Below are 10,847 nucleotides of genomic sequence, written 5' to 3' on the forward strand. Positions count from 1 at the left end.
ATTGTAATGTTGAAAGAGTTCATCATAAAACAACTGGAATAGCTTTAGTTATGTAGAATTAGAATGTCAGTTCTAAAGCTTCCAGAATAATAACTTATAAGTGTCCTTCCTGTCATCATAATCACTGCAAATCTAGGAAGACAAGAGCTGATGATGAAAAATGATCATTGAATCTAGACAAATGTTACTTGACTGCATCCATCCATGCTAGTGTATCACGGGTGACAGACCTCTCCCATACCTTATAATGCAAATCTACAGCCACCCACAGCCCATGTATCCATATTCACAGAATATGGAAATTACTAACACCTTGGTTTTTATAGCTCATCAGCTTCATCACACTGGGGCTTCTCTGGGTGAACCTTGGAAGGTCCATGGGAGAAACAGGAGGAGCAGCAAGAAAAAGGGGGCAAGATTTGAGGGGAAGGCTAGGCGAAATTCTGTCATCATCTTTTTCTTTTTGTGTACTTTTCAGGATCTGGTATAATATCCTACTCATTTTATTAGCTTAAAAATTGCACACTGGATCTATAATGTTGTTTTCAAGAACAGGGAAACAATCAGAAGTGATTTTGCAATTTTGGGGAATATATTTTGGGGAAGTACTATACAATTAAAACCTATTCTTGTTCCCACTGAAATCAACAGAAGCTTTGTTATTGATATATGTATAGACAGAATTTCTGTGTGATTCATAGAAGCAAATTTTACCAAAAGGCTTAATCAAACACACTATCCCTAATTATCTGCTTGGAAATACTGTGCTGTTTGTTTTCCATGTTGCTCTTCCACAGCTTGGATCTGACATGGAGAGATATGCAGCATCTGACAGTGCTCACCTCCAAGAGGAACCAGCTTCACGATGAGGTTCATCAATGGCGTAGAAATGGCGTTGGGCTGGAATTCAACCATTTGTTTGGTTATGGTGTCCTAGATGCAGGAGCAATGGTTAAGATGGCGAAAGACTGGAAGACTGTTCCTGAGAGATTCCATTGTGTTGGAGGGTCAATACAGGAACCTGAGTAAGTGACTAGTCTAGTATGTGTGTTTGGCTTCTTCCAGGCATTTAGGAGACCACAAGCATGCAAATACAGTGACAAAGACATAGAGAGTCAAAGAAACATAATGAAATTTTTTTTCTGAGAAAGCCTCACGTTACAAGTAGCATTCCAACTCTTTCAATAAGCTGATAAAATAAACTACACGCTATTTCAGTTCCTGTTTTCCTGGAGGAGTGCATTCCACAGCTCATCTGTATCATCATTGCTAGTGCCAGTAGTGTTAATAGCAACATCCATTTCTCCTGGGTACTTACAGGTATGTTTGTGCCAGAGTTTTCTGTGAATAAAGAGCCTGCGCACAAGTGAAAAGCTGGGAGGCTGGCACTGTAAATTACGTAAACTGCTGCCACATGAAATATCTGTCAGCCAGGTCATATGTCCTTGTGACATATTCCAGCAGACAGTTTTATCTCCAGAAGACTGAAGCAATCATCTGCAGGTAGCAGTGATTCAGTTTGAACACTACAGCATTTAATTGTGTTTGGGTTATGTTCTTCAAATCTCTAATTGCAGGCTAGGTAGTCAAATTATTTTCTGATTTACCTTCATGTGCTAAAGTGAATGAGTCAACAAGTGAATGAATTAATACTAATTGACTGCAACAGCTATAGTTCAATTTAATTATTTGAAATACTAACCTAATAACGGCCAATTTATGTCTATACCATTTGAAATTTGAGTTTTCAGTGCCATTTTTGAAGGCATCATTATTCTACTGGAAAAAGAAAGCAAATCAGCATGTCACCCTGGCACGTAGCTCAGCCAGGCAAAGAATAAGTTTGTTCCCAACCTCCAGATGGGTTTGTATTTGCAGGATCCTGGGTTCTACAGCTGAAATCTGAGTTTTAATTTATCTGGCCTGTGCATGTTCACAGGTGGGAAAGAAATGAGAGTGTGCTGAAGCTAATTTTGAGCTATCTCTAGTTTATTCATAATTTAAATGCAGACAAATAATCTCATTTATCTTAGTGCAGCCTTGTTTACTGAAATGGGGATCACCCTAGAGGAAGAGAGAAAATTGCTTTCTGTAGGCTTGGCTCCTCGCATTAGACGATGTGGCAGAGGTATTCTGGCAGCAGACTGCGCCAGTCGGGCACAGGCTATGCAGTAGTATTGTCTCCTTCTGCCTTTGTTTTTCTGTCGCGTTTCTGCTCTTGAACAGATAGAAAAGCAGAGGTGATGGTGCATTTCCTCCAGCCCAGGGATCTGGAACTCTGCAGTAAAGCTTCCCTATAGCTGCTGTTGCTTATCCAGAGTTGAGAAATACACTGCCTTGTATTGGTGTCTCTTGAGAGCAGCGTCCAGAACAAGCTTTGTGCTTCCAGCATGCCGATTTGTGAGGTCCAACCAAGTCAGTCACCACCTGACCCTTCTAACTCTACTGTAGGAGTGCCCCCTATAATTACCTGACACATCTATGTGTTAATAGGACTGCTGTAATATTTACATCCACCAAGGAAAATGTCACTGACAGGAGATAATGAGAATCATGACTTGCAACATCTACTTTTTTTTGAATTGCACTGTAAATAAAACTAGTTAAATCCCAGCATCTCCAGAGATTCCTTGAAAATTAAAACTACACTGCACTTCTGCCATGGTAACTGGGTTATTTTTCACATTTGGCCTTGCTGGAGCAACATTTTCTATATATAACCTATATGTTTATGTAAGTATAGATATCTGTATATATAAAATACATGTTCAATATAGATTTAGGTAGGTGAGTAGTTGATCCAGAGGTGTGTACCAGAGCAGTATTGTCAATTAGTAGAAACAGGCCAGGAAAGAGTTGATAGCCTAGAATATACAGTGTGTGAAAGCAATCAGTATTTAAAGCATAGAAACACTTCTCGGCAATAGGAACTTTCCCTGAAAAGGGATTTTTGTTGGGTCAGCAAAAAGAAAAAAAAAATGGACAAGTCTGGTTCTGGCTGGTTCAGGGAGACACAAAGATGATTTAGGACATCGTAGTCCATTAGCTGAAGAACAGCAGCAGAGCAGCGTGCTTCTAGAGAGCACTTAGCTCCCCCTGCTCATCTCTAACTGGGTACAACACTTCATGAAAAAGCGAATGTATATTTTTTTATATATACATATATCTCAGTTGTGCACACTGTGAGGGTTTAGAAGACCCATCTTCTTTTCTGCTCCTTTTGGGTCAGGCTTTTTCCACCACCCCTGCTTCTTTTTGTTTCTTTGGGGAAATTTCAGCTGGACTTTAGTAATTAGTCTAGCGAAGCAGAGAGTATTGGATCCGAATTGATAGGAAAGGGGCAAACAGAGCAACTATTTCTAGTGTGTTCTATAGACCCGAGATAACTTCTGCACTGCAGCATTTGAGAAGGTGGAGAGAAAAGCTGTTTGCAGCTGTCAAGCTGTCTGCAAAGCAGATGGAGTGGTAACGCTGCTCTTCTTTGGGTTTTGGTGTTGATAGATAGAAAAGACTCACACTGTGGTGTCCTCCCTCATTTATTGGAGGAGATATAAAGCACTTACTTATCACAACTCTTGGAACAAAGCAGTTTGACAAAGCTTTGTCTCCTGTGTGAGATCTCTGTGAGACAACGTGTATTCAGATTGCTTTGAGGACGATGCTTCCCATGAAGAGAAATTGCAAGTGTGTGACAACTGTGAGACGATGATCCTTCACCTCTGGCTTCATCTAGTGCCTTTTTCTTGTGCTTTGGCATACAAAATAAATCTTGAGGGGTTTATAATTATATGTTCAAATATTTTATCTGTGCAATATTTATGTTACACCAGCTTCTGCTTGAAGGCATCCATAAGATTCAGACTAACACAGGTTTTTCAGTTTAAGGTAAGTGTTTAAATGCCTTGAGGACCTGGACCTGAATGTCTTTTTACTCTGCGAGTACTCCCAAGCAGGCAGTACTCTATGAAAGGGCGACAGAGACTGGCCTGAGCCAATTAGTGATGTATTAAGCTCTAATACCTGGAGCTCCTCTCAAGAAGAAAATTCCTGGAAGTTACGCTTGAATGAAACACTTTCACTGCTCTCTGAAGAGCACACTACTTCATTAGCAAAGGGAAAAGGCTGCTACTCATTTCTTTTGAAATGAAGGTATTCATTACTGCAGTGTGGTCAATGCCCTTTAAAAGGGATTCTCCTTATTGTACTGCAAAACCTAGGTCAGGGAGAAGCCGCTGGAAGAGGTAATGACAAGCTGACTGTAGTCTTTTGTGACTTATTCCCTTTTTTAATGATTACAGTAATTCTTGTCTTTCAAGTATTTCTTTTAGACAGAGGAAAGTGTCACACTGCTCGCAGCACGCTGATGGTGAAGATGCAGAGAATTTTATTGACATTTGTGGTGTAGTTTGCCGGCCAGTTTCTGAGGCAACTGGTAATTGCTAGCCGCATCCTGACCCCGAGGGGTTTGGCAGGCACTTGGCAGCCCCAGCTGCCAGCAGGGCGCTACTCCCGGGCCAGGGGCCATGCCCTCGGGCCTGGGCTGGGATCCCAAGCGAGTCAGTGACTGCCGGCCTCCTCTGTGAGAGCTGGGAGGGCATGGATGCACCTTGCTCTCGCCTCTTCCTGGCAGCGTCAGAGGCACGCTTTGGAAATGCTGCTGCTGCCTCACAGGTAGGGAGCAAACACACTGTGAGTGCAGGGAGCCAAGAGTACCAACCAGTGTAATGCTGCTCCCTCTTGTGCGTAATTCACCCCGTTGACAAACCCTGGTAAGACTATTAGCAGCTGTGAGGGATTGCCCAGCACACATGTGAAGTGGTTTTCTCATCTTGCGTGCCAACTTCCAGGCGATGCATCCTCTGATGTCCAACTCTCTCCAGCAAAGGAGCCCTTTGCGCTGATAACAGGGATCTGGTTTCCATTTGACGACAGGGTCCTTGCAAATTAAATGGAGCAGGACTGAGCTTGTGTTCCATCTGTGGGTCTGGCAATGCTTGGGACAGATGTCTTTCAGTGAGTTGTGCATTTGCCTTCATAATGACTGAATTATAGTAACCAAGAAACTTGTGACTTCAAGGGGTAACACTTTGGCAACTTGGTTAACAAATGCAACTTCTTTCCTCAGTGCGTGTGCTCCTGTAGGGGAGCAGTTCAAGGGTAGCAATTTCCATGGAAAAACATTTTTCAAATGAACTGAGACTGGGAGTCCCATGTTTGTGCTGGTTTCCAAAGCAGAACAAGGATGTAGGCTTTGACGTGACTGCACTGAAACTGTGCAACTGGCTCCTCTGACTCCAGACAGCCGATTGCTGCCGGCTTTTAAGGTGACTGACATGACTGACTGCCCATGGTTCTATTACTAAATATACACATTATTATGCAGTTACCCCATAAAGTAGTGATATGTAGAGGCAACTATTAAATATATGTTAATATTTCTTAAAGAGCAGTATGTAACTCTTAGCTGTATTCCTTCTCTCTTTGTGTAGGTGTACATTCATAATGTATTTTCAAATTAAGGTTTTGATTTATTTTTTTTTAAAAGAGAATCTTCTCTTTTTGGCTAAGTATTATTTCCTTACTTCTCCATGTATTAATAAGGAAAATAGTATTTTTTTTCTGTGAGGCACCGAAACCCAGTAGTTGTAGCATCAGCCATGTCATGCTGTGTATATCCTTTTAATTTGCTTAATTATCTTTGACCTGCAGAAGGATACCACCAAGTGGCAAGCTGCTGCTCACACTCACAACCGATGCTTGTGAGGGGAAGGAAAACTTTGTCCGATACCTTGAACATGTCCAAGCAGTTATAACTGTGAATTCTACTAGGCGAGGAGACCTCAACATCAACATGACCTCGCCCATGGGAACAAAGTCCATTTTACTGAGCCGGCGCCCCAGGGATGACGACTCCAAGGTGGGTTTTGACAAATGGCCTTTCATGACCACACACACTTGGGGAGAAGACCCCCGAGGCACCTGGGCTCTAGAGATTGGGTTTGTCGGCAGTCTGCCGCAGCGGGGCGTGCTGAAGGAGTGGACACTGATGCTGCACGGGACTCAGAGCGCACCATATATAGACCAAATAGTAAAAGATTATCAGTCCAAACTGGCCATGTCCAAGAAGGAAGAGCTGGAAGAAGAGTTAGACGAAGCAGTGGAGAGAAGCCTGAAGAGTATACTGAGCAAGAACTAGTGCTGTTCTGCATGACGTGTCTTTCCTTCCCCAGATCCCTCTACTCACCTTTCTACTATCCAAACCTCTGTGTTAGACATATTACAATGATCGTCTCTGTAGCCAAATTATCACACTTTCTTGATTTTAAAGTCTTCTATCTTGTCAATAGTTATTTTAATTACCACTGAAGCAATCCTTTTTTTACTCTAAGCCACAAATATACCATCCCCCACCAAATACTATGTACAGTTTGTGACTGTAAATGATTTTTCTTTTGTGTCATACGAATAGGTAATAACCTGCAGAGAAGTTGATGGCTTTTCCCTTCATATTTTTGTGGTAAATGTTGTTTGTATTAAAAAAAAAAAAAAAGAGTGAATTTTAACATTGGCAGTTGGTGATAATGGGCACATTTTTAAAAAATATTGTGAGAGAGGGAATCACAAAGAGGTTGGCTGGAGAGGTCTTTGAACGTCTAACAGCTCCTTCTGCATTATTGTCCTCAGTGGGACTTTCCCCATTGGGTTCTACCAAAGTAGCACTAGACCCTACAGAAAGAAATAGTCCAGAGATGAAGAAAATTTACTAATCCAATTTGCAGAAATCCAATTCTTTTGAGAGTTTTCTTTAATATATACACTTACACAACATCCACACTAACACTTCAGTCGCAGAATGGGACAACAGGCACGCAATAAAGAAGGCAAAGTGATGCCAAAGCCGGGTGACATGGGGAAGTGCTTTGCAAACAGGATCAGGGCATTCTAGAAGCACAAGTTTCAATTTTGTTTGTTGGCTGGGTTGTTTTTTTTTTAATTTTGGCAATTTAAATCCATTTACCATCTGACAGCAGAACGAGCACATAGGGAATGAGCTGTAGGATTTCTGGCAACGTGTGTGCAGAAGTGCATCTGCTTGTCCCTGTACCAAGATGTGCTACAGCAGCGTAAGGTGAGGCCGTGTCAGTGTTTCCAACCACAGACCCCCTGTTTTCTGGGGTTTACAACCTGGCCGTCAGTAAATTGCTGTGGGAGAAATTTGAAGTACGCAGCTTCAGTCTCAAAGCAATTTTTTATTCAAATTTCATTTTTAAAAATAGAGATTTCTTACTTTTATGTTATATAAGTATTTTTAAGGGAGAAAACATGCCTAAGTTATTAATGTGTCATGCAAAGTTGGCCTTCTTGGGAGATAAGATGTACTGTGTTTGGGCAGATTTGTTGGTAATCGTTGCTCTTTACCTTCGCTTTTCATACATGAGTAAAGTCAGTCTCTCTCGCCCTTGGAGTCTGCTTTGGCTATTGCCGCTAAGACACAACATCCTCCTCATGGTAATTCCTCATGGTAGCAACCACTACATGTTCTCAGGTGTGAGATCCCAAATTTAACCTTTGAATAATAAAGGCTCTTGATTCTGCAAATATTTAGGCACTCGCTTACCTACAGGCCATCAGTGGACCTACTCAAATACAAATTTTAAGCAGGTGCTTTGGATCTTTGCAGGGTCCAAGATCTACTTTTTAGCAGTGACTAGTTTCAGAATTTTATTATGTATTTTTAATATGCAGAGTATTAATCTAAAACATTTTAATAAGAGTTGTCCTGGTTGATCAGGTGCATAGTGGTAGAAACACATTCAGTAAGTAAATATTTATCTAACAAATTAAAAATGTAACCCAAAAGTTATAGGGTGGACACGTTTCACTTAAAGAATGTATAATCGGTACTGTTTTTTCTAGTGAACATCCATCTTTTATCTTTCCATAAGAGGCCTGTTCTTTCCTTTGCAAATCCAAATGACAAAATAAACAGCTCAACCTACTCAAAGTCTATGTGAATTACACTCTAAAGCCAAGACGCACAGCCTCGCACTACTCACAGGTTCCTCGTTGCATGCAGCAGCCCCTTCAGACCATCCAGTCACATTGGGATAGACAGGCATCAGCAGGGGAAGAATCGGGTCCCGGGTGATTTTTATTGGGATAAACAGGTATCAGCAGGAGAAAAAGCAGGCCCCAGGTGATTTTTTTTTTAAGAGCTCTTGGTTATTCCTTCAAGTACATTGTAGTGCCAACCGTGTTTAATTTGGTGATTTAAAACTTAACCCAAGGACGAGAGGGGCCTACTTCAAAGCGTGAACTGGAGTTCATGAGGCTTGAGCCAAAACTCCCTGAAGTTAAATGGGTTGGGGACAGGTTTGCTTGTGTCTTTGGAAGTGAACGCAACACGCTGGCGGCAGCAAGCGCTGTGGGTGGCACCCAGATCCCACAAAAAGCAGCGTATACATATCAGAGGGAAGAATTTGCCATATATAGATTTATATATTTATGCATACACCTGTATGTCTAAATGCATACAACACACCTGTGGTATCTCTCTCTCTCTGTGTATATATTACATACGATATGTACATTCACAGTATGTTACATATATTTGCTTATAAATATATATAGGATTACATATGGTATGTAATGTATAATACATATGCACGCACATAACTTTGTGTGTGTGTGTGTGTTCCAAGAAAGAGGTAACTGGAAGCTTTTGAAGGACTCTAAAATGTGGAAAAAGTTTTGGAATAAGAAAAGTCCATGTGGACTTTTAATGAAGTGGACTCTATTAAAGAATGTGGACTTTAAATGAACATGTACATGACTTTCCATTGCATTTATGTAATTTTGCAGTTCTCTGTTCAATCATTAAATATCTTATAAAGCAGCAAAAGAACTAGATGGTTGTTCATATTTTCATAATGCTGACATAATTTATTAAGTGAAAGATCACGATAATGAGTGATATACAGAAATGGCGAGTTTTGATATAAGTATATATAAAACTAAGTGTATATAGAGATCTTCAAATTCTTCAGGATTTTTGCATCAGGGGATCAATGAAAAATATGTCCAGTTAGACTAAGTTTTTAAGGTATTGCTGATGGAAAATAAAGTTAATTTGTTAGTAGTTATAATAAAGGGGGAAATGAAGTTGAAACAGGTGAACACTGTTTAACTAAAGCCCTGTGATGATGTTTTATTATATGAGTAAAATAAAGAGCTGTTGCAACCTGGCAGGCCCTATCATCTTTGCCTATCCGAAGGTCCACAGGAGGTAATATGCTGCTCGAATTGGGATGACCTCCTCCTCCTCTGCTTTTTACACTGATAAAGAAATTTGTAGCCCATGTATGCTGGATACTGAGAAAACAAACACAATCCTCTGGAAGAGTTGATTGATAGCAAGAGCTGAGGAGTAACGGGCTTTCTGTTAGCTCTGTGAGGCAGTGGGACGCAGGAGATGAAGGCCACAGGCTGGGAAGAGCCCTGGGCGTTACTTACGTGGTTCAGACCCGCTGACGCCAGGGGCAGCGCTGCAGTGAGGTGGTGCCAAACTGCTGCCCTCCCTGGGAAAGGGGTCACTCGGGAAGAGAGACAGTGACATTTTGGCACTGCATTTCATACGCAGTTCTGGCCCCAAAGAAATGCTACAGCAGATTTTCTTTTTCTCTCTCTCTCTCTCTGCGCGTTTGGAGCACTTTGGTCCACAAAAAAACCCACCCTGGTTCCTTCTTCCTCCCTAATTCCCACCCTCGCGTTTGGGTACTTTTTAGCTCATGTGTTCCCATGGCACAGGCTACATTTCATTTTATAATTTCTTACCGTGTCTGCAGCAGTATAAGATGGCAGGGGACCTACTGATCTAGTCCTGATCGCCACCGAGGTGAGAATGTGCCTGTAGTAACCCAGGTCTCCTACGAGGCTCTGCTGAATAGCTGCTCGCAAGTATTTCACCCTCACACTTTGTATTTAAACACTTCACTGAGAATCTGCATTTAAAGTAGAGGTTAGACCATCAATTATGAGATTTAATATACCTTTCAGCATTGTCTCTATGAACAATAGAATGCCAGTGTTTTTTTCCATGTAAATTTTCATACAAATTTACAGAAAGATGCCCATCCTCTGCAGCTTTACTGGACTACTGCCATGTTTGTGGAAGGCAGGTTAGCCATCCTAGCAGAATTTAGGCCTTAGTTCTTCACAGTCTTTGACTTCTGCTGGTGCTGGTGTCCGTGGTGCAGCTCAGCACCAGCTTGGTGCAAGTCTTGCACCTCGGGTTGCTGCCTATGCAAAACAGTACATGACTTTTTCAGTAATACATGTCACCAAACATGCTTTAGGAGCATTTTTTTTTTTTTTTTTTATACTGCACAGCTGCTGAACATGTTCATGAGCATCAGAAAACCATTGCTAGGTCAGCAGCGAAGAGCGGTGACACCACAAAATAGATGAAGGTGGTGGAGGATATTCACGCTCTAGACACCTAACCCAGGCTCTACTGATGTGTTGCCTCCTTGCCATTGCCTAAGGCTTTTTGTATGCCCAACAGGAAATTCTCTATTGCAGTGAAATCAGATGTGGGGGGAGGGACGGAGGGGAGGAAATACTGAGTTCTGGCCAGGGACTGCCTGAATCTGTTTGCACCCTGTTTTGTGACAGAATTATTAAACAGCCTTCCTGTTGCTGCAGTTGGGTTCTTTTCCTTTGCAGTAGTCAGAACCTGCTTTTTACCAGCAGTTATTCTGAGCAGTTGCTCCTAGCTCCAGTGCAGCCTGCATGCGCATTGATAAATTCCTTCTCTGCAGTTATTTACTGTGTTAATAGATTAAAGT

The 10,847-nt window shown here is 41.6% G+C and overlaps 1 protein-coding gene across 2 annotated transcripts in view; it reads left to right on the forward strand.

Annotated features, from left to right (window-relative positions):
• PCSK2 (proprotein convertase subtilisin/kexin type 2) overlaps positions 1–9,245 on the forward strand; it is a 113,228-nt gene extending 103,983 nt beyond the window's left edge. For both annotated transcript variants that reach the window (XM_063327876.1, XM_063327875.1), the window contains 2 exons: positions 798–1,025; positions 5,710–9,245. In XM_063327876.1, the coding sequence (XP_063183946.1) occupies positions 798–1,025; positions 5,710–6,196 (715 nt within the window). In that variant the 3' untranslated portion in view covers positions 6,197–9,245. The remainder of the gene's footprint in view (positions 1–797; positions 1,026–5,709) is intronic.
• Positions 9,246–10,847: the final 1,602 nt, after the last annotated feature.

The sequence above is a fragment of the Chroicocephalus ridibundus genome, chromosome 3 (assembly GCF_963924245.1).
Source record: "Chroicocephalus ridibundus chromosome 3, bChrRid1.1, whole genome shotgun sequence".
NCBI lineage: Eukaryota > Metazoa > Chordata > Aves > Charadriiformes > Laridae > Chroicocephalus > Chroicocephalus ridibundus.